This window comes from Callorhinus ursinus, unplaced genomic scaffold (assembly GCF_003265705.2).
Source record: "Callorhinus ursinus isolate GAN/ISIS: 27379988/994484 unplaced genomic scaffold, GSC_fseal_2.0 scaffold2, whole genome shotgun sequence".
NCBI classification, from domain to species: Eukaryota; Metazoa; Chordata; class Mammalia; order Carnivora; family Otariidae; genus Callorhinus; species Callorhinus ursinus.
Genome location: NW_027397064.1, coordinates 59,619,890 through 59,646,676, shown reverse-complemented (window position 1 = coordinate 59,646,676; position 26,787 = coordinate 59,619,890). Strand labels below are relative to the sequence as shown.

General features: G+C 41.0%; 1 protein-coding gene across 1 annotated transcript in view; it reads left to right on the top strand.

Annotated features, from left to right (window-relative positions):
* The window catches only part of MYO3B (myosin IIIB), a 240,547-nt gene that overhangs the window by 65,967 nt on the left and 147,793 nt on the right, over positions 1-26,787 (top strand). The window contains exons 17-18 of the mRNA XM_073905602.1: positions 12,442-12,519; positions 15,032-15,237. Of these exons, the coding sequence (XP_073761703.1) occupies positions 12,442-12,519; positions 15,032-15,237 (284 nt within the window). The remainder of the gene's footprint in view (positions 1-12,441; positions 12,520-15,031; positions 15,238-26,787) is intronic.

The window sequence follows — 26,787 nt, the reverse complement described above, 5'->3', positions numbered from 1 at the left end:
CCCACCCCCCACCACTCCAGCAACCCTCAGTTTGTTTCCTGAGATTAGTGAGGTCATATGATACATGTCTTTCTCTGATTGACTTATTTCACTCAGCATAACACCCTCCAGTTCCATCCACGTCATTGCAAATGGCAAGATCTCATTCCTTTTGATGGCTGCATAATATTCCATTGTGTATATATACCACCTCTTCTTTATCCATTCATCTGTCGATGGACATCTTGGCTCTTTCCACAGTTTGGCTATTGTGGACATTGCTGCTATAAACATTGGGGTGCACGTACCCCTTCGGATCCCTACATTTGTATCTTTAGGGTAAATACCCAGTAGTGCAATTGCTGGATCAAATGGTAGCTCTAATTTCAACTGTTTGAGGAACCTCCATACTGTTTTCCAGAGTGGCTGCACCAGCTTGCATTCCCACCAACAGTGTAGGACGGTTCCCCTTTCTCCACATCCCCGCCAACATCTGTCATTTCCTGATTTGTTAATTTTAGCCATTCTGACTGGTGTGAGGTCGTATCTCATTGAGGTTTTGATTTGGATATCCCTGATGCCGAGCGATGTTGAGTACTTTTTCATGTGTCTGTTGGCCATTTGGATGTCTTCTTTGGAAAAATGTCTGCTCGTGTCTTCTGCCCATTTCTTGATTGGATTAGTTGTTCTTTGGGTGTTGAGTTTGATAAGTTCTTTATAGATTTTGGATACTAGCCCTTTATCTGATATGTCATTTGCAAATATTTTCTCCCATTCTGTCAGTTGTCTTTTGGTTTTGTGGACTGTTTCTTTTGCTGTGCAAAAGCTTTTTATCTTGATGAAATCCCAATAGTTCATTTTGGCCCTGGCTTCCCGTGCCTTTGGCGATGTTTCTAGGCAGAAGTTGCTGCGGCTGAGGTCGAAGAGGTTGCTACCTGTGTTCTCCTTTAGGATTTTGATGGACTCCTGTCTCACGATTAGGTCTTTCAACCATTTGGAGTCTATTTTTGTGTGTGATGTAAGGAAATGGTCCAGTTTCATTCTTCTGCATGTGGCTGTCCAATTTTCCCAACACCCTTTGTTGAAGAGACTGTCTTTTTTCCATTGGACATTCTTTCCTGCTTTGTCAAAGATGAGTTGACCATAGAGTTGAGGGTCCATTTCTGGGCTCTCTATTCTGTTCCATTGATCTATGTGTCTGTTTTTGTGCCGGTACCATATTGTCTTGATGATGACAGCTTTGTAATAGAGCTGGAAGTCCGGAATCGTGATGCCGCCAGCTTTGCTTTTCTTTTTCAACATTCCTCTGGCTATTCGGGGTCTCTTCTGGTTCCACACAAATTTTAGGATTATTTGTTCCATTTCTTTGAAAAAAGTGGATGGTATTTTGATGGGGATTGCATTGAATGTGTAGACTGCTCTAAGTAGCATTGACATCTTCACAATGTTTGTTCTTCCAGTCCATGAGCATGGAATGTTTTTCCATTTCTTTGTGTCTTCCTCAATTTCTTTCATGAGTATTTTATAGTTTTCTGAGTACAGGTCCTTTGCCTCTTTGGTTAGATTTATTCCTAGGTATCTTACGGTTTTGGGGGCAATTGTAAATGGGATCAACTCCTTAATTTCTCTCTCTTCTGTCTTGTTGTTGGTGTATAGGAATGCCACTGATTTCTGTGCACTGATTTTATATCCTGCCACTTGACTGAATTCCTGTATGAGTTCTAGCAGTTTTGGGGTGGAGTCTTTTGGATTTTCCACATACAGTATCATATCATCTGCAAAGAGTGAGAGTTTGACTTCCCCCTTGCCGATTTGGATGCCTTTGATTTCTTTTTGTTGTCTGATTGCTGTGGCTAGGACTTCTAATACTATGTTGAATAGCAGTGGTGAGAGTGGACATCCCTCCTGCGTTCCTGACCTTAGGGGGAAAGCTCTCAGTTTTTCCCCATTGAGAATGATATTCGCTGTAGGTTTTCCATAGATGGCTTTTATGATATTGAGGTAGGTACGCTCTATCCCTATACTCTGAAGAGTTTTGATCAAGAAAGGATGCTGTACTTTGTCAAATGCTTTCTCTGCATCTTTTGAGAGATCATATGATTCTTGTTCTTTCTTTTGTTAATGTATTGTATCACGTTGATTGATTTGCGGATGTTGAACCAACCTTGCAGCCCAGGGATAAATCCCACTTGGTCATGGTGAATAATCCTTTTAATGGACTGTTGGATCCTATTGGCTAGTATTTTGGTGACAATTTTTGCATCCATGTTCATCAAGGATATTGGTCTGTAATTCTCCTTTTTGGTGGGGTCTTTTTCTGGTTTGGGAATCAAGGTAATGGTGGCCTCATAAAATGAGTTTGGAAGTTTTCCTTCCATTTCTATTTTTTGGAACAATTTCAGGAGAATAGGTATTAATTCTTCTTTAAATGTTTGGTAGAATTCCCCTGGGAAGCCATCTGGCCCTGGGCTTTTGTTTGTCGGGAGATTTTTGATGACTGCTTCAATTTCCTTGGTGGTTATAGGTCTGTTCAGGTTTTCTATTTCTTCCTGGTTCAATTTTGGTAGTTGATACATCTCTAGGAATGAATCCATTTCTTCCAGGTTATCTAATATGCTGGCATAGAGTTGCTCATAATATGTTCTTATAAGTGTTTGTATTTCTTTGGTGTTGGTTGTGATCTCTCCTCTTTCATTCATGATTTTGTTGATTTGGGTCCTTTCTCTTTTCTTTTTGATAAGTCTGGCCAGGGGTTTATCAATCTTGTTAATTCTTTCAAAGAACCAACTCCTAGTTTCATTGATCTGTTCCACTGTTCTTTTGGTTTCTAGTTCATTGATTTCTGCTCATCTTTATTATTTCTCTTCTCCTGCTGGGTTTAGGCTTTATTTGCTGTTTTTTCTCTAGCTCCCTTAGGTGTAGAGTTAGATTGTGTATTTGAGACCTTTCTTGTTTCTTGAGAAAGGCTTGTATTGCTATATACTTTCCTCTCAGGACTGCCTTTGCTGCATCCCAAAGATTTTGAACAGTTGTGTTTTCATTTTCATTGGTTTCCATGAATTTTTTAAATTCTTCTTTAATTTCCTGGTTGACCCATTCATTCTTTAGTAGGATGCTCTTTAGCCTCCATGTATTTGAGTTTCTGACTTTCTACTTGTGATTGAGTTCTAGTTTCAAAGCATTGTGGTCTGAAAATATGCAGGGAATGATCCCAGTCTTTTGGTACCGGTTGAGACCTGATTTGTGACCTAGGATGTGATCTATTCTGGAGAATGTTCCATGGGCACTAGAGAAGAATGTGTATTCCGTTGCTTTGGGATGGAATGTTCTGAATATGTTTGTGCAGTCCATTTGGTCCAGTGTGTCATTTAAAGTCTTTATTTCCTTGTTGATCTTTTGCTTAGATGATCTGTCCATTTCATTGAGGGGGGTGTTAAAGTCCCCCACTATTATTGTATTGTTGTCAATGTGTTTCTTTGCTTTTGTTATTAATTGCCTTATATAATTGGCTGCTCCCATGTTCGGGGCATAGATATTTACAATTGTTAGATCTTCTTGTTGGATAGAGCCTTTAAGTAGGATATAGTGTCCTTCCTCATCTCTGATTACAGTCTTTGTTTTAAAATGTAATTTGTCTGGTATAAGGATTGCCACCCCAGCTTTCTTTTGGTGTCCATTAGCATGGTAAATGGTTTTCCACCCCTTCACTTTCAATGTGGGGGGGTCTTTGGGTCTAAAACGAGTCTCTTGCAGACAGCATATCGATGGGTCTTGTTTTTTAATCCAATCTGATAGCCTGTGTCTTTAGATTGGGCCATTTAGCCCATTTACATTCAGGGTAACTATTGAAAGATATGAATTTAGTGCCACTGTATTGCCTGTAAAGTGACTGTTACTGTATATTGTCTGTATTCCTTTCTGGTCTGTGCTGCTTTTAGGCTCTCTCTTTGCTTAGAGGACCCCTTTCAATATTTCTTGGAGGGCTGGTTTCGTGTTTGCAAATTCCTTTAGTTTTGGTTTGTCCTGGAAGATTTTTATCTCTCCTTCTATTTTCAATGACAGCCTAGCTGGATATAGTATTCTTGGCCGCATATTTTTCTTGTTTAGTGCTCTGAAGCCATCATGCCAGTCCTTTCTGGCCTGCCAGGTCTCTGTGGATAGGTCTGTTGCCAGTCTAATGTTTCTACCATTATAGGTTACAGATCTCTTCTCCCGAGCTGCTTTCAGGATTTTCTCTTTGTCTCTGAGACTCGTAAGTTTTACTATTAGATGTCGGGTGTTGACCTATTTTTATTGATTTTGAGAGGGGTTCTCTGTGCCTCCTGGATTTTGATGCCTGTTTCCTTCCCCACATTAGGGAAGTTCTCTGTTATAATTTACTCCACTATGCCCTCTGCCCCTTTCTCTCTTTCTTCTTCTTGTGGGATCCCAATTATTCTAATGTTGTTTCGTCTTATCGTATCGCTTATCTCTCGAATTCTGCCTTCATGATCCAGTAGTTGTTGATCTCTCTTTTTCTCAGCCTCTTTATTTTCCATCATTTGGTCTTCTATATTGCTGATTCTCTCTTCTGCCTCATTTATCCTAGCAGTTAGTGCCCCCATTTTTTATTGCACCTCATCAATAGCCTTTTTGATTTCGACTTGGTTAGATTTTAGTTCTTTTAGTTCTCCAGAAAGGGTTTCTTTAATAACTTCCATGCTTTTTTCAAGCCCAGCTAGTATCTTTAAAGTCATGATTCTGAACTCTAGGGCCGACATCACACTAATGTCTGTATTGAGTAGGTCCCTGGCAGACGGTACTACCTCTTGTTCTTTTTGTTGAGGTGATTTTTTTCGTCTTGTCATTTTGTCCACAGGAGAATAGATGAATGAGAGAATAAAATGCTAACAGGTTAACAACATCCCCAGAAAATATACTCTAATCAAATCAGAAAAGACCTGAAACCAGGGGAAAAGAAAGGGAAAGAAAGAAAAAAGAGAAAAAAAGAAGAAAAAAGATAAAGATAAAAACAAACAAAAACAGAACAAAACAAAACAAAACAGAATATGATCACATATGATCAGGCTGGTGCATAGATCAGTGCCACACACTAGATTTTGGGTGTATTTTAGTCTGTTAGAAGAAAATGCTTCCTAAAATTTTAAAGAAAGAAAGACTTATATATGTATAAAATAAGGGTTGATATAACTACTATGAAGGGATAGAATATGACTCTAAAAATGAAAAATAAAAAATTTTTTTTTAAAAAAAGTGATTGATAAGATGTTGGTTGAAAAAGGGAAAAAGAAAAATTAAAAAAAAAACCAATTAAAAAAAATTAACTTTGAAAGACTAATGAATCATGGTAAAAAAAGCCATGAATTCTATGTGCAGTATTACCCTAGTGCTGGAGTTCTGCCGTTCTCCTTGATCAGTAAACTTGGTCTTGGCTGGCTGTTTGTGCTGATCTTCTGGGGGAGGGGCCTGTTGCCGTTGTTCCCAAATGTCCTTGCCGGAGGTGGAATTGCCCCGCCCTTGCCTGTCCGGGCTAAGCAATCTGCTTGGGTTTGCTCTCAGGAGCTTTTGTTCCCTGCAAGCTTTCCGTACAGCTTTGGGGGACAACAGTGAAAACGGCGGCCTCCTAATCTCTGACCCCGAAGAGCCCAGAACTCGGGTCCCCGCTCCTCAGTGCGCCCCCAGAGAAAAGCAGTCAGTCACTCCTGTATCCCCCGTCTCTGGCCGCACTCTGTGCTCACCCGGCCTGTGACCAAGCATTTCTATCTCTGGCACCCGACCCCTTGTGGAGTCTCCAAACCCAGCAGATCCCTGCGATGCGCTCCTGCGCGGCTCCTCCCCGAATCTGCTGCTTGTTGGGTCCCTGCTGGAGGAGCAGTGCCCCGACTGGGCCGCAGATCACAGTTTATGGCAATCCCGAGCTGAGAGCCCGCGCCTCCGCTCTGTCTCTGCAGCCGGCTTCCCCGCTCTGATACCTGGGAGCTCTGCCGCACTCAGGCACCCCCAGTCTTTCTGTGACCCCCAAGGGTCCTGAGACCACACTGTCCTGCGAGGGTTCCACCCCCATCTTAGCCACTGGAGCGACATCCCTCAGCGGAGCCGACTTCTAAAAGTTCCGATTTTGTGCTCCGCTGCTCTATCACTTGCCAGAAGCAGCCAACGGAGGCCCCCTCCCCCGCCGTCTATCCTCCCGAATATGGCCTCAGATTCACTTCTCTGCACGTCCTACCTTCCAGAAAGCGGTCACTTTTCTGTTCAGATTGTTGTTGCTATTCTTTTCTTCGATCTCCTGTTGAGTTTGTAGGTGTTCAGAATGGTTTGATCCCTATCCAGCTGAATTCCTGGGACCAGAGGAAATCCAGGTCTCCTACTCCTCCGCCATCTTGCTCCGCCCCCCTCCACTGTAAAATATTTTTAACTGTTATATCCTTCCAGCTTATGTTTAGCAAGGATCTCAAGGATTGATTGGCTGGTTAATGTTCATTGTATATACTAACGCCAAAATCCAATTATCTAAAAGGTGATGGAGTAATAAATAAATAGATCACATCTCTGAATTTTCATATTTTTATTTAAATTGACTATTATTTAATAAAGAATAATAAATTCAGCCACACGGAATACTGTTGAATATTATCTCAGAATTGATACAAACATATATATGTATACTTAACTTTCTTTGAGAATGAAAGACTTACCTACATGTAATAGGGACTCAGATAATTTTTGTTAACAATAATTTTTATACCCACGTTGCTATTATAACTACATGTATTACTCTACTTTTCAGTCTTGTGAGTTTGTGGCAAGATATTAGGACTATATAACGTGGATTATATGGGCCCCTAGAAGAGATTTACATTGGAGTTTTATTGGTTCTAAGAGCCTCTTGATATTATTACATGTAAAATTTTGTAAATCCAGTTGATTCTTATTCTTCATGAAATTATGTTCTATAAAGTTGCTGTGAACACTCAATCAGCAAATACTGAAGCATTGTCCTAGGGGAAATACGTGGTTACGTTCCTGGTAGCTTCTGCTCACAACGTTGTTGTCAACCAGTTAGTACATAATCTTGTTTCATGTGTGTTTCTATTTAAAGGCACATCATTTAATATATATTTCTTATAAATAATTATATGCAGTATTTCTTTGTATCAAATAATATTTTATTTTTTAAAAGATTTATTAGAGAGAGAGAGAACTAGAGCAAGAGCAAATGCGAGCGGGGTGGGGGCAGAGGGAGAGGGAGAAAATCTCAAGCAGATTCCCCTCTGAGCATGGAGTCCAATGCAGGTCTCGATCTCAGGACCTGAGATCATGGCCTGAGCCAAAACCAAGAGTTGGACGCTTAACTGACTCAGTCACCCAGGAGCCCCTAAAATAATATTTTAATTACAGTATTGTGTCATTGAATTCAGGGCCAACAGCACTATAACTCACGCCTGAATGAAGCTTATCTAATGTACATATGTTCTCCAAGAGGTATTTAATAGCCTTCTTACACTTAGGAACACTAGACAGTACTCCAGCACTATGCTTGGGGGCTATTATAAACTGAAATCACTAGCCAAAAGTACAAAAACACAAAACACATGGCACTTCAATAAGCCTGGAAAAGGACACTTGCGTATAGCATGAGAGCTAAAACAGGAAGGCAGAGCATCACCTTGTTCATCCTGAGCTGGAAACATGTACATCAGGTGATCAAAGTTTTCACCACTCTGTATGTCTGTGAATAATCATGAAAGCATGGTAGGCACTGATTTGGGGGTTAAAAATGAATTTTAAAAAGTAGGCACATTCACAAATATATAATCCACAAAGAATGAGGATCAGCTGTATTTGTTTTTTTGGAGTCATTGGCTCCCACTAGACTCTGAAAGGGATCATGACACAAAAAGATTAAAGACTCCTGTGTAATATTCTCTATCAGCCCCCATTACCGTTTTTTCCTCAATTTGATTTTGTGGCTATTGGATTCTGCCAGGACCCTGTTCCCCTGCCTTCCACACCCAGAATATCAGCACAGTGTTATCTCTCTCTACACTGCCTCCTGTTGTTCAGACCTTGCGTATGTGACAAATGTGCCCTCTAGTATGTGGCATATATTTACATCATTACCATAATAATGTGTATCAGTGAGATGAAAATGACTCATGATTTGTTTTCATTTGGAGGAAAGATGAGTTGAAAGTTGTAGTTAAGGCACTAGAAAATAAGCGTCACAACAACAATAAAAAAGCAGTTTTTCTCTGCCTTATCCAAGGTCAAATAACACAGGTGGTCTGTTAGAAAGCTGGCTTCCAACACATTCTGCACCACCACACTATGACACATGGATGGTGTCAAGCCAGTCTTGCTTTTCCATTGAGGGCTGCGGAGGCTTTGAGAGGAGTGACGCTGTAGGGCTTTTTTCCTTAAGGGGTGGATGGATCACTTGATAGCAGTAAAAATTCTTGACTAAAGATGTTGTCAGGAAGATGAATATAAGCACCTCTGAGGTTTCAGGATGCAAATAGTGGGCACTTACTGAGACCAGGAAAAAAATCTTTCAGTTTTTCATTTATTGCTGAAATCTAGATGGTTTATGAGACTTCTTGGAATCTATGTCTTTATCATAGAGTAAATTTTGTTGACAGATGAGGCAAGTCTTTTTAATAATACCATGCTTTCAGACCCATATTATAAGTTATATCAAATCACATAAAAAGGCAGTATATAATGTTTAAGAGGCATACGCAAACAATGAATGATGGAACACTACATCAAAAACTAATGGTGTAATGTATGGTGATTAACATACATAATAAAATTTAAAAAAAGTAAGGTTTTGGAATCACACAGAACTGGGTTCAGAGGTGGGCATGGCCAATTACTAGCTGCAAGACTCTGGAAAATTTCCCTAAAATCTCTGAGCCTTAACCTCCTTATATGTACATTACCTCATAGGGTCATTTTGAGACCTTACTGGCATACTATAGGCAAAATGGTTATTACAATGGTTTTTACTGGGGAACAGTAGATGTTTTATTATTCATGTTTTGATAACCATCTAAAACTCCATGTGTGGAGGCCATGCATATACTGAAGCTTGCTCATTTCCTGTGGACTTGGAGTCTCTATTACAATTTGTAAAGCTTACTCAGAATTACTTTGAACACTAACCAGCGCCTCTCACAGGAATTGGGCAGGACATTTGTCATGTGAGCAGAAAGCAGGCTTGCTCAGCTCTAGCTGACTTATATCATTGTATAAATTGGCATTGGAGGAGAAAGGATACTGGGTTAGACAGACAATGGTTTGATCCAGAATATTGGTTCTACTGATCATTTTGAAATTGGTTTCATTGGAAGTATTTTCTCTGCCAATAAGTAAAAGATCTCCTTGCTGTGTTGCATGGGTGCTAGTACTTGCCATCTGCCATTGAAGAAAACCCTGCATCTTTGACATTCATCACGAACGGATACACTTCTTGCATGTGTACAAAGCAGTTGCTTTTACTAACCAGTTTTCCTAATAAGGAAGACAGAGATTTTGAGAAGCTGAATAACAAGTCCAAGTCCACACAGGTAGTAAGTGGAGGAGCTAGGATTTGAACCAGGAATGTCCAGTTCCAAAACTCTGTGTTCTATAGCATATATCCTCTAAGCCCAGGAAAGCTTTTCTAGTGTCTTTTCCCCCATCTGAGGTAAAAGCTTTTAAGATCCTCTGGGGAAGACTGTTTCTTGTGAATTTCCCATCTTTGAGAAGAACTATATGCTAGATGGTATCCCTAATGGAATTTACCTTCTGGATTCTTTTTGAAAGATTTTTTTTTTTTTTTAATTAAATGAAGCTACTTTTGGGCGCCTGGGTGGCTCAGTTGGTTAAGCAACTGCCTTCGGCTCAGGTCGTGATCCTGGAGTCACTGGATTGAGTCCCGCATCGGGCTCCCTGCTCAGCAGGGAGTCTGCTTCTCCCTCTGACCCTCCCCCCTCTCATGTGCTCTCTCTCTCATTCTCTCTCTCTCAAATAAATAAATAAAATCTTTAAAAAAAAATGAAGCTACTTTTAACTGAATTAGCTCAGGATAACAAACTTTTAGGTCAGACAACAACCTTCACTTCTGTTTTGGTTTGGATTTTTTTGGAGTTCCTTAGAGTTCCTGGTAGACCTGGTGCAGACAGAGGTGAGGTTTGTGCCTAGTCTCCTAGTTTGAAGGACCAAGAGACTCTACTTCTGCTATGTCCCTTGTCCAAAATTCCCTCTTTCACGTCCACTCCTTGTGACTATATAAGAAGTCCTTGACCAAAACAAGACCTTTCAATTCTTAAATTAGAAAATACCTCAATAGCATGTTGTTTGTTCTTTAAAATGCAGTACTAAATATATAGGTAATAAACTGTGGACAAGCATTAGCACTTCCAGGCTGTATGTAATACCAGATAGGTTTTTACTTCCTTCCCAAGAGTTATTCTGTATGTGAGTAGAAGGACAGAACTTGGTTATGGTGGGTGGTTAGATAGGGGAGCCCATCAGCTTTATAACTTTTGGAGTGCAAATTAGTGCTTCATTCTTAATTTTTCCAGTTTGCTGCAGAGGACAAGTAGTGATTTTGAAAACAGTACTTATTGTACCTTTTAAATTATGTCTCAGCACAGTATCTATCAAGGGTTTTCTGATCACTAAACTGTTAAATTCTCAAATGCCAAGGGCCCATTCTATGTTCTGAGGGAATCTAACAGGTAAATCCTCCTAATAGAGAAATACAGATGAGTTTTTAAGCTGCCCTTTTATTGTGCCCTAGAGCCTGAAGGGCTGACACTCACTGACTAGTTGGAATAAAAAGGGACGGAAATGAGGGAGGAAAAGCAAAGTTCAAAGTAAGACAGGGTTCTTCAGGGAGGATCTCTGAATAAAAGGAAGTGGTGGAGAAATTTCCAAGTTTAGAATGTGTGTGTGTGTGTATATAAAGGTCAAGTTGAGGGGAAAGAAAGTAAGGAGAAAAAAAGTTCAGGAAAACTTAGAATTTACAATTTGGCGGAAGGCAGACCCTAGCCAAGATCCTCTTTCCTTCAGTCCTCATTTGCTGGCCCCAAACCTCACCAGCTCTGAGTACCATCCTCCAAACAGCCTTGGGATGGGCGAAGAGGACTTTCAGTGGGTCCTGGCAGATGCCCGGGGAGAGAGGGCAAGACAGTCTCTGCAGGTGGGGCGGGTGGTGGTGTCTGTTTTTCCCTTTTCTATATTAGAACAGCCTTCCTGCTCAACACCAAGCTTTCATTTCCTCCTTTCTCGTTAAAAAAAATAAAAAAGTCAAACCTAGAGGCAGTTGTACCATAGCTTCAGCTGCATGTAAATGAACTGATGGCTTTGGGAACGCATCCAACATGCAGCCTAGAAAAGGAAGCTGCACTGCCCCCAGACATCGCTTCACGCAGAGATAGCCTCATGTTCCCGCTCACTATTTGGGTTGCTTCTCTAATTTTTGAAAACTTAGCTCCCCATTTATTCCCTTTCTTGAACAAAGCTGTATTCTTTAAGCCAGTTGAAGCGTTTCCTTCCATTTTGCACAGTCTCCTAAATACCCCTTGAGGGAGGCTTCATTATTTACCCCCACCCTTGCGCCCTCCCCCCTTGTAGCACCCACTTTGCACTTTTACTGAACAAGGCTGCAGACATCCTCACCCCATGGGGAGGTGGCCGCCTGGACAGCAGTCCACCAAGCAGAACACACTTGCTGACAGCAGCATCTTCCAGTTCAAACATTCCTGCTTCATCCCCCTGCCACCTGTTCCGAGCAGATGGGAGGCTGCCATGGCAGAGGCTGGTGCTAAAATGTGTCTCATGCACTTTGCGAACCAAATAGCTTGTATGTGCAGGAGCAGTGTTTTTATTGTTGAGGTACAGTAACAAAACAGGCTGTTTCCTACGATTGTTTTCATTCATAAATTTCTTCCAGTCAGCCTAGGTAGTTGGGATAGATGATTGGGAACAGGTGTATCTCAAGCTCTGCTCTACAGTGAGCATGTGGGAACTGTGGGATGTGGGAGGGTGGCAGGAGGTGACTGGAGCTCATCTAATTCCCTGTGGTCCAACCTGGGCTTTGAGCCCATGTCTTTATAATCACCCAGCCTCATGGGTTGTTGCCCACTTTTCTTTTAAGAAATGGTTTGGTCTCATGCGACCTTATTGGAGAACTTAACAGGGGCCCATTAGAACATCAAGAAATACAGAAATAATAGTGATGGGTATTTATACCGAGACCATATGGTACTTTGCAGAGGGTGGTCCATTCTCAAGTGGGTAGAACAGTGCAAATTCTCTTTTTCTTTTATATGTCTTAAAACTTCTCCCACAGTATTCACTATCATGTTCTAAACATCAAGGTCCCTCAGGTATTTAACCAAAAAGCCTTTCAGATTTTGGAAAAGCCAGAAAATGTCTATATCCTTAAATTACTTCCCTCTATCTCTGCTCTAGGTGGACACTCTGGAGGTGATACGACATCCAGAAGAAACCACCAACATGAAGAGGCAGACCATGGCTTCTTATTTCCGGGTACAGAGTCTTTTTGATCTATATTCTGCCTCTTTCCAAAAAGGACTCCCAACCTTTCCCATGAGAGGCCCAGATATGATGGAATCACTGAAATAAGAGCAAAGCACAAGAGTCAGTTAAGAAAGGTGGGAGTGTGGGGAGAGAAAAATTATAGTGGTGAACCTACCTCTAAGTATAATGTTCTCTGATTTCAGAAAGATCAGATGAAATTCCATGCATCTACAGAGGGGGCCCTCTTAGCATTTGAACTGCTCCTTGACCTTAAAGCTACTGGAACCAGCCGCTTTTCCAGCATATTTACTGAGAAATAAAATAGTTAATAAAATTCCAGAAGGTGGCTTATTAAGTTCAGATTCCAAGGGAATCTTAGTTTTAACTTTATTTTCCTAGATCAAATTGACCCATTGCCAGACCCAATTATTTCCCATCTCTGCTGCCCCAGTTCTTGATATTTCATCTAGTAAAATGACTCCTTTGAGCAAAAACATTGTACCTGGAAGGGCTCTGTTAAATGCACATTATATAGGAAAGATAAGATGCAGACACCTTTTACCTATTTGCACAAATTTGTTTATCTTCAAATTATAAAGCACTAGGGTTGGAAGCCCCTTAGAGATCATGTACCCCTGGGAGCTAAGGTCTAGGCAGCTTTGTGGTGGAGATGCTAAAAGGCTGAAGATGGAATTACTGATCTCAGGTTGTAGGTGGAGTTGCAATAGGAAGGGCTCAGCAGGGATGGGAGGTCAAGTGGTCATGAGCTAGAGTTGCTGAGGCAGGCTGAAGGACAGGACCTTGGAGCCAGCACCATGGGTGGAAGGCTCCATGGAAAGCTAGCAGGTTCAAGAAGGATCCAAAGCCAAGAAATCTGACCTAGTCAGCTGTACTTCAGAAGTAGACTAAAATTGGGCTCAGAGGGTGTGAACTGGGCCCAGAGGCCTTTGAGTCCAGCACTCCATCCTTGTGGTGATTCTTGCTACAACTTCTCTAACAGGTGAATATTCAACTCCTGCTTCATCACTCTCATGGTTGGACATTTCTAATTGCCATTTATTTCTTATCTTGAGAACTACCCTGGTCCTGTTTCCTTTAGTGGCTGTATCCTCCTAGTGTCGTAGGGTGTGTGTGTGTGTGTGTGTGTGTGTGTGTCCCCATCCCGTGGGATTTGGAGGCTCTGAACAACCCTGTGAGATCATCTTCAGGATCCTAGAGTCCCTCTCTCAGAAGAAGCCATCTTTGCCTTATGATTTTTCAGAAATATACCCATGACAGTCAGTTTGGTGTTCCCCAAATGTTAATTCTGGGAAACAGAATATAGCAGCAAGCTAGGTAATACCATTTTCAATCACTAGGAGGTGTGATTATGAAATAATGGGACTGATTTCCTGTGTGGCTTGTAATTGCCCCTGAAGGTGTGTCCACAGAGAAGTCCCAAAGGTGGACACCCCTGAGGAGCAACTGAGGCTGTCTGCACATAAGCATTGCTCTGCTTTTCCCCGTGCCCTCTTTCGGGGAGAGCTCCCTGCCAGCCACTTGACGGATGTTAGTTGATCTTCATGATAGTCTCCTTTTCTCCAGTTTTCTTGTGTTCTCTGCCTTTTTCTCTCTGTTTCTTGTTTCTCTTCTGCTTCATTACCAGTGATATCGGTAGGATTTGCTTAGACTTTCTGATGGTTCTTAGGCTGAAGAAGCAACTGGCCCCTTTCCTAAAAGCTAGACCTTTTAAATTACAGGTACGGTTTATAGAGTACTGTGTTAGAATACCACACAAGCTGGTTCTGGCAATGGAGTTACAGGGTGATCCAAGCATGTTCTTCGACAGCTAAGTTTCTGCCTCATAGGGATATTGCTCGGCACTCGGTGATATTTATTTTTTAAAGATTCATCTATTTGATTTCTTTATTTTTTAAATATTTATTTGAGAGAGAGAGCATGAGCTGGGGGGAGGGACGGAAGAAGAGGGAGAGGGAGTATCTCAAGCAGACTCCCTGCTGAGTGAGCAGCCTGCTGTAGGGCTCAATCCTACGACCCTGAGATCATGACCTGAGCCGAAATCAAGAGTTGGATGTTTAACTGAATGAGCCACCTAAATGCCCCTCATCTGTTCATTTTGAGAGAGAGAGAGAGAGTGTGCAAGTAGGAGAGAGGGTCAGAAGAAGAGAATCTCAAACAGACACCTGGCTGAGCAGGGAGCCTGACGCAGGGCTCAATCCCACAACCCCGACATCATGACCTGAGCTGAAATCAAGAGCCAAACGCTCAACCAGCTAAGCCACCCAGGTGCCCTGGCACTAGGTGATGTTTAAAAAGTGGTTTTGAATCCACAGGCAGCTATAAGTACTCATCAGAAGCTATATTATCACCCCCAATTGCTGGTTTCTTTTTTGGCCTTATAAAGGTCTGTGAGTTGTTTACAAGCCAACAAACTGCTCTAAAGGTCCCTGTGGGCCTATGTTGTAATTATCCCTTATGTTTGTGGTAACCTCATTTCATGTATATTTTTTTCCCCTGGTAGTATTCTCTGATGGATCTGCTCTCCAAAATGGTGGTCGGACAGCCCCACTTTGTGCGCTGCATTAAACCCAATGATGACCGAGAGGCCCTGAAGTTCTCCCGAGAGAGTGTGCTGGCCCAGCTCCGCTCCACAGGGATCCTGGAGACAGTCAGCATCCGCAGGCAGGGGTATTCCCACCGCATCCTCTTTGAAGAGTTTGTGAAAAGGTCAGGCCAGAATCTTGGGAAATACATTATGTTAAATATAGTTGTCCTATGGCTCTCCCTGTCCCCTGGGACTGCTCCTCCTGCTTGTTTGCCTCCTAACATTTAATTGGCTAGTTACCAGCTACCATTTACTTGCTTAAATGTTGCATTTTTATTGTGCTCCAATTAAATTGCAGTGCTCTGAAGGACAGAGTAAGCACCCTTCTGATCACTTTTAAAAAATAAAAACGTCCATAGATATGTAAGTTACATATATCCTTAGATTTCAGAGCCTGCAGATACTTAATTGGTATGATCAAAGTGTTCCTCCATAAGTGGGTCAAGATTCCAGTGGATGTGAATACACCCAGGTACCCAAATCCTCTCTCAGGCTAAAACAATGGCATGATGTAATAGGATAGCTAACATTTACATAGCACCTAGAATGTCCTAGATGTATAATCTCATTTGATCCACAGAACAACCCTGTAAGGTAGGCTGAATTATTATTCCCATTTTACAGATGAAGAAATTGAGGCACAGAAAGAAACATAAGTGACTTTCCCAAGGTCCCATGCTAGTAAGTGGTAGAGCAGAAATTTGAACCCACGCGGTCTTCAGCATCCACACTTTTAATTTCCTCTGTCCATGGAATTCAATGTTTATTGAAATAAATTGTTTTAGAGCTTTTTAGACCCAGAAGTTGACTTTATCTAGGAGTGAAAACCTATTCTTTTCTTTTTTTTTTTTAAGATTTTATTTATTTATTCATGAGAGACAGAGAGAGAGAGAGAGAGAGAGGCAGAGGGAGAAGCAGGCTCCCAAGGAGAAGGGAGCCCGATGCGGGACTCGATCCCAGGACCCTGGGATCATGACCTGAGCCGAAGTCAGACGCTTAACCATCTGAGCCACCCAGGCGCCCAAACCTATTCTTTTCTATACAATGGCCAGAGGGATGCATTGTGTATCATGTGATTACGGGTAGAATTTTTACAAAACTTTGTAAAATGTGAGGAAATAACAAATAGTTATTTTATTTGTTAACAATAACAAAAAGCCACCTGTGAGATACACTGCTATCTGAGGACATCCAGAGAAGAAAATTAAAACCTATTATAAAATCTGCACCCCATCAGCCATCTTTAGTTTCTTTTTACCTCCTTTCTGAAACTTATGCTCAAGGTCATTTTTCCAACTTTTTCTCCAGGAAGAATGGATTCCAATATGGTATCCTGCTTCATCGAGTCTTCCAATGCCATTACATTCTATGGAGAAGAAAGGGCAAAGAAATTTCCTTACAGTGAGAGTTTTTAAATTAAAAAATAACGAAATGGCTTTTAAAAAAAAGAAGTGTCTTTGAGCTCCTTTTTCCCCTTAAATTTGGAGGTGGAACAAGAAAAACTATTTTAGCACATGAATGCGACTCGTCAAGTATTTTTAGCCACTAAGTGTGGAATACATAAAAATATTTAAGAAAACAGGTCAAATGCTAAACAGATTGACACTTCTTTGTTTGTAATCAGAAAGCCATTAGGCAAATATGAACAAGAATTTCAAAATGTCAGTAAATCCAAAGGTATCAAAGATTTCTGAGCCAGCAAGTTAATTGGTATTTTGATTCTTTTGAGCAATTTAACAACAAAATAGATGAGTTAGCAGTTTTCTTCCTTGATGTTATTCAACAAATAGGTGCGCCTCTTATCTTCCTGTTTGGGAGTGCTGTTTTGTAGACTCTTAGCGGAAATATGCAGACAGAACAATCAAAGGCAGGAAACAGAGTCATTCATGGTTTATCGGGTAGAGGTAAATAAAAGATAAAAACTTGTTTTATGTTACTCTTTACCTTTTTGTATTTTCTGGCATTTGGGACTGAATCCTGAAAGACAGCGTTTGGGGGATTATGTTATCGGGTTCCAGAATGGGGAAATATTTCCCCAAGTCACCCAAATCTGCCACTTGGCCAAACCTAAAATACCTCCTCACCCCATCATCTTTGAATTTTTTGGCAAAATGACTTGGAAGTGCCCTTCCTATTTTCCATTCATGAAGCCTTGGGGGAGAGAGGCTGTTCCTAACACCTTCTCATCCATGGGGCCATGTGGGTTGGAAGTATTTATCTATTCTCACATAGGCATGGAAGAAGTCACCTGGCAGTGACTTCAGCTGAAGCCTCCTGAAGTCATACTGTTGAGGGACATCACAGAAAACGATTGAATATTCATGGGCTTCATGGTCACTGGGCTCTGAAGCATGGTGGGCAGAAAGTCGCTACTGGGGCAAACACCGGACAGCACGTGTTGGGATGTGTTCTGGCAAATGTCTGTAAAATAGGACTGCACATTCAGTTCAAAGTCTTATCATTTGTTTATTAAACTATTGCAGTAAACAGTGCTATTCAGTAATGAGATCAGGGTTCTAATCTACTTTAGGATATAGTATTTGGCAAGTTACTTGACATTTCCTTATCTGCATGAGAAGGCAGGATTACACAGAACCCACATCCTGAAGATTTTCAGGGATTGCATGCAGATTCGTTGGCCTTATTTGGCTTCTGAGTCTTCCAGAAAGGCCCACTTCCCACAGTCAAGCTCACAGGAGGGAGAACTATATCTCCCAGGATGCATTTCATAACAGTTGTTAAATCAATATCTGTTAAACAGAATAACATTTACTCCCCTGACTCAGGACATCAATTTTGTACCCCATGATGAAGGGAATTTCCACCTTAGAAAGATTACTTGTCTTTCATGTGGGATTTTGTATACTGTAGTCCCAGGACTATTTGAGATCTCCCTACTGTACATAACACCTTAAATTTTCTTTAAGATCTTCCCTTTCAGTAGTTTACTATTTCTCATTATTCTCTTCCTGTGTTTTCCCTTTGTAATTAAAATGAAATCACTGAAGTATTGTAAACTTGTTGAATTCCCTGGCAGTGACAGAAAAAATGTACAATTAATACACAGAAGAGTTTGAGTCTAAATGTGTGATTTACTGGAATAGATACTAGTTTTTCATAATCATTGAGGGTGGGGGTGATCCTCTCAGCAGCTGCAGAAACAAACACACATTATTTCCAACAAACCATGCTGTTATGCAAAGTATATTTTATTTGGAGCTTCTTTCAGAGCTAAGCACACAATTATTTTATTTGACTTTTGGGAACACCCAGTATGACCACCTTTTCTATTAGACTTGACTCAATTAATTTTAGCTATTTCTGAAAATTAACACATGTACATGACAAAAATTTACCAACTTTGAGGCTTTTATTTATTTATTTTTTAGGATTTTATTATTTGAAAGAGGGCACATCCACGTGTGCAAGAGAGAGGGAGCGAGCACAGAGGGAGAGGGAGAAGTAGACTCAGAGAGCCTGATACGGGGCTTGATCCCAGGACCTGGGATCATGACCTGAGCTGAAGGCAGACGCTTAACTGACTGAGCCACACAGGTGCCCAACTTTGAGGCTTTTAAATGGAAGTCCAGATATAGATTCTAAAAATAAGTCCTTGAAATGTCTGTGGCAAAGAGCGCATACAACATCCCAAGGAGTTGGGGAATGAGTGATCTTTAAAAGGAACCACACTTATTAGGACTTTTGTATTGGTTCTGGTGTGACCTTTTTGTTAATGAGTTACCTGATTTTATACCACCTTCCAAGGAGTAGCAGAATCTCTAGCAGCTATAGAGAAGCCTTGTGAATGCCAAGGATTATGGACACAATTGTTGCTTCTGAACATTTGTGAAGAATCACAGTGGCCTGGTGAGAACTGTCTCATAAAAAGTCATTTATATACCTCTGCCTTTATGAATGTCTCCATATGTCTGATATGTCTCCATATGCCTGGCACAGAGTAGGTACTCAAAAAATGTGGAACAAATAATTCTAAACCCAATGATGTGGAAGGCAAGAATGTGCCTCCTCTGTGTTCTCAGCACCTTGTATGGAACTTGCCATGTAGCTAGGTTCTCATTACACGTTTTCTCTTGATAACAGGGAAGATATATTCATGGCCAGGAGCTAAGAAGCCCTGTAGGTGAGTGGCTAATGAGACATGTATATCTACCTCTTGGTTTCATCCAGGGACCACTCTGGAAAAACCCTGAAGGAGTACAAAATTAAGGGTCAAAGTCCCCAAATATGAAAGACTTGAAAATCAAGGTCAACTTAAAAAATGTCTGGATGTCTAGACTCACTCTAGACCCTCCCCTGGCAAGAATATCTGGGTCTCAAAGGATTGCTCTAGAATCCAAGAAAGTCAATTCGTCAAGTCTGGAGATGCCCTCAGTGAGGAGTTTTGTGTGTCTTTCCCCTTAGAGTATAAATAAATAAAAATGGTAAAGAAAAAAAATGATAAGAATAAAGTACCTTTGTTGAGGGGATGAATTACAAGAGAGCATATGACACAGAACATCCTAAACATTTATTCTTTCCTTTTGATTACTCCCTGCTGTACTTTTCAGAATACTAATGGTAATCTCTCAACTGAATTTTTGCCTAGCCTCCAAATGTGTCTTTCCAACTCCAGTTACTCTAGTTTACTAGACATTCCTTACACTGCCACTAGTTATGTTTCTAAAAATATAATCATGTCTTTCTTGTGAATAAAATTCTGTGCCCACTCCTCATTGCTTACAGGATAACATCCAAAGCCTTTAGCTCGGTAGGTAAGGCTTTCTGTAACAAGCACCAGCCAGCCATTCTCATTTTTTCCCCACCATTCTCTCTCACATACCTTAGGCTGTTGTCAGTCTAACCTTGGACCCTCCAGGCCCATGCACAAGGTTGGCCTTTACACCTCCTCTTTTCTCTGGTGGAAAGTCTCTACTTGGTCCCTCCTCCCCACCTCCCAATCTCTAGCCCAGTAGCCTTCCCTCTGAAGTCTGCCCGAGCTCTGCAGAGTTGCCTGGTAGTTGCTCCATCCTCTGTCCCATATCTCTTAGAACATATACTTTTATTTTTAACCAAACATGTCCGTCTATCCCATTAGACTGTAAACTTCTGTGGGGATGGGGTGGACCTCGCTCGTTTTTTTACTTCTAGCATCTTGCCTGGTATCTTGCATGTTCCATGATGTATGTTTAGTGTTTCCCAAATGAGGTAATGTGTATCAGTCAGGAATGCATTTGACTGTGAATAACGAACATATTTAGTGCTTGAACCAGGGTTTCTCGATCTCAGCACTGCTGACATTTTGAACCGGATAAGTCTTTGTTGGGGAAGACTATATCTGTGCCTAGTAGAATGTATAATGTATAATAGCATCCCTGGCTCCTACCTATTAAGATGCCAGTAACCTCCTGACCACCCCCAGGTCGTAACAATAAAAAAATGTCTCCAGATATTGCCAAATGTCCCCTGGGGACCAAATATCCCAAATTGAAAACGAGTGGCAAATAGGTTTGTTTGTTTCTCAAAAAAGAAATTAAGAGGTAAGCTACTTTTAATATTAGTTCAGGGGCACCTGGGTGGCTCAGTTGGTTAAGCAACTGCCTCCGGCTCAGGTCATGATCCTGGAGTCCTGGGATCGAGTCCCACATCGGGCTCCCTGCTCGGCGGGGAGTCTGCTTCTCCCTCTGACCCTCTTCCCTCTCATGCTCTCTAGCTCCCATTCTCTCTCCCTCAAATAAATAAATAAAATCTTTAAAAATGTATATATGTATTAGTTCAGGTATGTCACCAAGGACCTGAATATGCCTTCTGACCTCCTTTCATTCCTTTTTACCATCTTTACTATGTGGGTTGGCTTATAGTTTCATGGTCACAAGGGGGCTGCTGCCTCTCCAGACATCATGTCTTTATTCAAAGAAAGAAAGGGGCAAGATGAATGACTAAGCCAACCATATTTGTTCCACCCTTTATTAGAAAGGAAAACATTTTCCCAGAAGTCATTTCACATCTCATTGGCCTGAACAGAGTCATGTAATCATTCCTAGCTACAGAGAGGGGCTTAAAAAGTAGGGCACAGGCCTGGGACTGGGAATAATTTCACCCAAAGGATAGAAACTACTATTCTTTTAGGCAGGAAGAAGTGGGAATGGAAATGAGAGAGATGTTAATTATGCTTATCACAGAAAAGAAACCTCATGTTTATTAATTTAATGAAGGAGTAACTGAATAACTAAGAGGCTGAGTGAATTTGAATAAATACTTCCAGTTCCCCACAACCCACTCATTTCTTATTCCTTGCTACCCAGCTTCTTCCTCAAGATGGTAGTTGAAGAACTAGCAACAAGTACAGAAGTGCCTGAGTAAAAACAGGCAAGATACTGGAAGCCCTTTAATTCCATTGCTATGAAAGGTGCGTTTGCAATTTTAAGCCTGCAACAAATTCTTTTAGCTCTTGCAAAATGAACTGAATATCATCAGTTTATCACTGTGAAAACTTCACCGGAGGACAGGGTCCTTGACTTTCCCTTACAGAGAGCCAAGGTTAGCACTGGCTCATAGGACGAATTGAGAGAAAAATCAACTCACAAAAGAATCCAGACATCTCAAGAAAGGCTGAAATCCAAGTTTCAATTTTCAAAGAATAAAGCTTCTACTTTTTTCTCTGAGTATTAAGCAGTGAATATGGAAGCACAAATCCTCCAAGAGCTAGGATGGTGATATCATGCCTTGTCTCTCACAGGACATTCCTGAATTTCTTTTGTTTTTACCTATAACTACATAGGTGAGAGCCTGACATAAAATAGATCTTAGTGTGCCATTCAGATAAACTAGTAGATTTGCAGCAAAGTGGACAGAATCTTCGATTCCCTGCAAATTGATTTGCATGGTAGTGGGGGACACAGTATGTGAATATGCAAGGAAGATAACGGGCAGCTTCAATGTTGTGAGTAAACATTGCAGACTCCTGTGAACAGTCTCTGCATTTATCCTCTAAGGGCAGCAATGAAGTGGTGGCATTCTCTGGAGGGGTCTCTAACAACTGCTGTCCTTGTATACTGTCATTACTGCCCGTTGTTCTGTGTTTAATTGAGAGAATGGGTCAGCCACTCCTCCCCACCTGTATGTGTTCGTGCCTTTTCTGTAGGTGAGACCTTGGATGACTTCTCTCTCTTCACTCTTACATTTACCGTTTTTATAATCTTGGTTAGTGTACTAAATGAACAAACAAACTTTAAAAGTGCCTTTTATAATATCATGGAAAGACTCCAACAAGTAGCCTAGTCCAGCTTTGCATTTCAGAGATGAGGAGGCTGAGGCTAGAGAGATGAAGCAGCTTCTCTAAGGTCCCACCTCTAGGAGGTTGGCAGTATCAGTCTCTCAGAGAGGCAGTGACCGCCCCTCTCTATTCTTAGGGGGCGGAATGGGCTCATATTGGCCTTGCCTGGGCTGTGGGTTCTTCCCAACTTGTCTAAGGCTGTAGATGATTCAAATCCCAAAACCCATTCTTTTAAAGTCCTGCCTTTCTCATGGAGCCCACATTGCTGACAGCTATCTTTCACTATTCAAGTATTGGAAAAATCCTTTCTATAGTTGATAGCTCTGCAAATTCAGCCTGAAATTTGTAGTGGTGACTTGAGAAGTTGAGACGAGAGGTAATAACAATCACACTCTTCTCCAAAGGTGCTGAGTGGAGGCAGTAATAATAAGCTGTCTTTCCTGATTTTTTTAATGTCTGCACTGTGGGCAGACTCATGAGCTAATTCAGTTATAGGAAACAACCCAGGAGGACATAGAAACACAGTGGGCAGTGGCCAATGCTGTGGCAACAGTGCAGGAAGAAATAGCAAAGGAAACCAAGAAGAAAGATGTTACAGAAGTGTTAGACAGTATCGATGCAGTTGAGAAGCCCACCACTCTGGACCTTTGGATCGGCTGCCTGGCTTACTCGGTGAAAATTAGTGGCTGAATTAAAACTCTATGTCCCTGATTGGAGGTTCCTTAAAACAATTTAGTGGGACTACGTTATGTTAGATAATGATAATGATGAAGCAGCAAAAACAAACAAGAATAAGGAAAATAATGAATTGAAAAGGAGAGAAGGTGGAAGAGGAGAAAGGAGAATGTGAGGAAACTTGGCACAGAGATGGCAAATGAGCACCACGTCTCTCTCTAGCCCCAGCTGCAGACCTGGCTCCTCAGCCAAGACACATGGCCTTCACAGCCCAGATGCGGCCCTGGAATTCCCCAACACGGTGCCCTAGGAAACCACTGCCCAGTCCATCAGCTGACCCACAGTTGACCTCATACCCATTCTAGCATGTTCTCTTCAGTTTACAATAAATATCTGCCCACCTCTGAGCAACGTGGTTTAGAGATGACTCAGAGGAAAGATTGCTAGCCACTTTTTCATATACATTTGGGTTGGGGAAGAGAAAAAAACATTTTTGTCAAAGGGAAGGAAGACAGGAGAGAGGGGTATTTATTAACCACCTGCTGATGGCAGGCTTCATCCTCGTGCTTTCAAACATCATCTCACTTGGGGATGTCTGGGTGGCACAGTCAGTTAAGTGTCTGACTCTTGATTTCAGCTCAGGTCATGTTCTCAGAGTCCTGAGATCTAACCCCGCATCAGGATCCAAGCTCACAGGGAGTCTGCTTGGGATTCTCCCTCTCCTTCTGCCCTCCCCCGCCACATGCTCTCTCACTCGCTCACTCTCTAAAATAAATAAATCCTGCTTATAAAAAAAAAGACATCATCCTTATTTAACACTGGTAATAGCCCCCCAAATACATGAAATTATTTCAGTTTTACAAATGAGGAAACTGGCTCAAAATCACACAGATAATGTGTTATAGAGTCAGGATATGAAATAAGAGTCTACCTGATTCCTGGGCAGCTGGGTGGCTCGGTTGGGTGTCTATCTTCAGCTGGGGTTGTGATCTTGGGGTTCTGGGATCAAGTCCTGCATCGGGCTCCCTTCTCAGCAAGGAGGCTGCTTCTCCCTCTGCCCCATCCCCCTGCTTGTGCTTGCACTTAAGCTCTCTGTCTCTGAAATAAAATCTTAAAAAGTCTACCTGATTCCAAAGTCCATCTTCAAAATATTTAAATGAAACAATTGAACACAACCCAAATATTCACTGTGAAATCAGTCTGTAGAATTCAATTGAAAAAAATTAATAATTTTACTAGCTATAAATAGATCAGTTTAAAGTTTAACTTTCTATTACAAATTTGTGAATAAACTCAGCCTCAATCTTGAGTTCCCACTTTTTTTTTCTTTAGAAGGCCTCCCATTTAATGCTTATGTGGAGGCGGCAGCAGCATCAGAAACATTTCTTAAGCACCTATTGTGTGTGCTGAGTGCTGTAGTAATATTGAATTAGAAGGAATTTACAATCTCAGGACTTCCACAATCTAATAGCATAGATCAATGCGACTTCTTATCCCAAAGCCCAAATTTAGGAGTCTTCCTAAGAATATAATGGATATAATGGCTTTTTTTTTTTGTAGCAGATGGTGGCCAGCTGTTCTGTCTTTACTGAAGACCAAACACGGAGGGAAAAAATTAAAGGGGCTTATGGTAAATATAAGAAAGAACTTAAAAAACTAAAACTGGATTTTCATACACACTAAAGGGAAATGGGCAATTGGGGGTAATTATCAAATTATCCAAGCCAGAATAGCTCAGTTCCCTCCATTATCGACCTAAGAGAAAATTATTTATATGGGTTGAATTGTTCCGATAATTGCCCTGTATTTTGGATATCTGAGTAGACAGTCTGGGTGGTCACTAATGTTGATTGAGGGCTCCCTCAAGGAATATTTTTAAATAAGAAAAGAGTTGATACTTTTTGCTGCTTGATTGGGGATGTATCTACTTAGATGTAAGTAATGTAATCAAATTAGTAGATACATGATTCTTTGACCAGGATATAGGCACATTGTAATTAAAATTTAAAAAATTTGTACTTAATATTTGAAATTAACTTTTAACTGCAAAAATAATGTGTGAATACCTTTTCCTGTAAAATTTTTAAATATTACATATAAGTCTAATGTCTTTCTTTCTGCATCCCAAATTCCATTTCCCAGTATCCTGCTTGCATCATGGCCCCTCCCTACGTAGTTACTGTTATTCTTGGTAGTGTTAGCCTTTCAGAATACACATATATGTGCATACACACACAGAGGGGGAAGAAAGAGAGAGATCAAGAAAGAGGAAAAAACCCTACATTTTTAGCTTAACTAGAATCACGTATTTTATACCATTTGCCAACTTCCTTTTCTATTTAACAATATGTATTAGAGATAAATCTATGTTGTTCCATAGCCCCAGTGCATTCTTTTTTAACTCCCTCTTTAAAATTAAAATTTTAAATTTAACTCCCTCATGTAGCCATTTTTCTATTGGTGGATATTGACATTGTGTCCAGTTGTTTGCCAGCAATGCTCAATCTTACATATTAAACTTGTGTTGAGAATTTCTTTAGGATGGATTTTGCAATTAATTGACCTTTTAGGGGAAAGTGATGTATTCCAGAAAGTCATTTGGTCGAAACAAAGAGAAAAGACCATGAAGAGACATAGGAGCCAGTTTCTTTCCTCAGATGGGTTGTGTCATTGTAGGCAAGTCGCTTCACTTCCCTGGGATTCTGTTTGTCTAATAAGTCAGTGGTTCTTCAACTTTCTCATGTGTAAGAATCTCCTGAGGCCTTGTTAAGAGAGAGATTGCTGAGCCTTACCTGCAGAGTTTTTGATTAGTAGGGGGCATGTGTGCAGGTTTTCAGGTGATTCTGATACTACTGATCAGGAGACTACTCAGAGAACCATTGTTCAGGTATGTTGAGAATATCCTGTGAAAGAGATCATAGTTGAAATTCTAAGAGCCCCAAACAGAATGCCTAGGGAAATTTTAAGTCTTCCAATTTATCCAGATACAATGATAATAACCTGAGACTTGCTACAGTAACAGTATAGTGTTGATGATACACATCAGTTTTAAAATCACAGAAGCAATTCTTTAGGCCAAGAGACAAGTCAACGTAGCATCTTTATTGGAAGTAGACTTAAAGGACCATCTAGTTCAAGTACCTAGCTAAAACTAGAATTCCTTTGGCAATATTCTTGACCTTGTCCATCCACATCCCCACTTCCCATTGAACAGTTCCAGGGTCTAGGAATTCACTCTCTGACTCTGGAGGCAACCTATTTTGTGTTTTTAAATGTCTGATAACAGCCTTGTCCTTCCTAACCTTGACCAAAATCATCATCTCTGCATCCAACCCAGTTCTACACTCTGGGCTTTAGAGAACAAATCAGCTCCTATCTATTTGGTAACAGTCATCATGTTCCCCTAAGTCAGCAGTTCTCAAACCCTGTGGTGTGTCAAAATCATGATAGGAGCTTATTAAAATATAGATTCCTGGACCCCAACTGTAGAGTTTCTGATTTCCTGTCTGGAGTATGATCTGGGAATCCACATCTTTTATGAAATCTCTATTTTTTTTTTTTAGAAAATATGTTCTTTTTTTTTAAGATTTTATTTATTTATTCATGAGAGACAGAGCGAGAGAGAAAGAGAGAGAGAGAGAGAGGCAGAGGGAGAAGCAGGCTCCCAAGGAGCAGGGAGCCCGATGCGGGACTTGATACCAGGACCCTGGGATCATGACCTGAG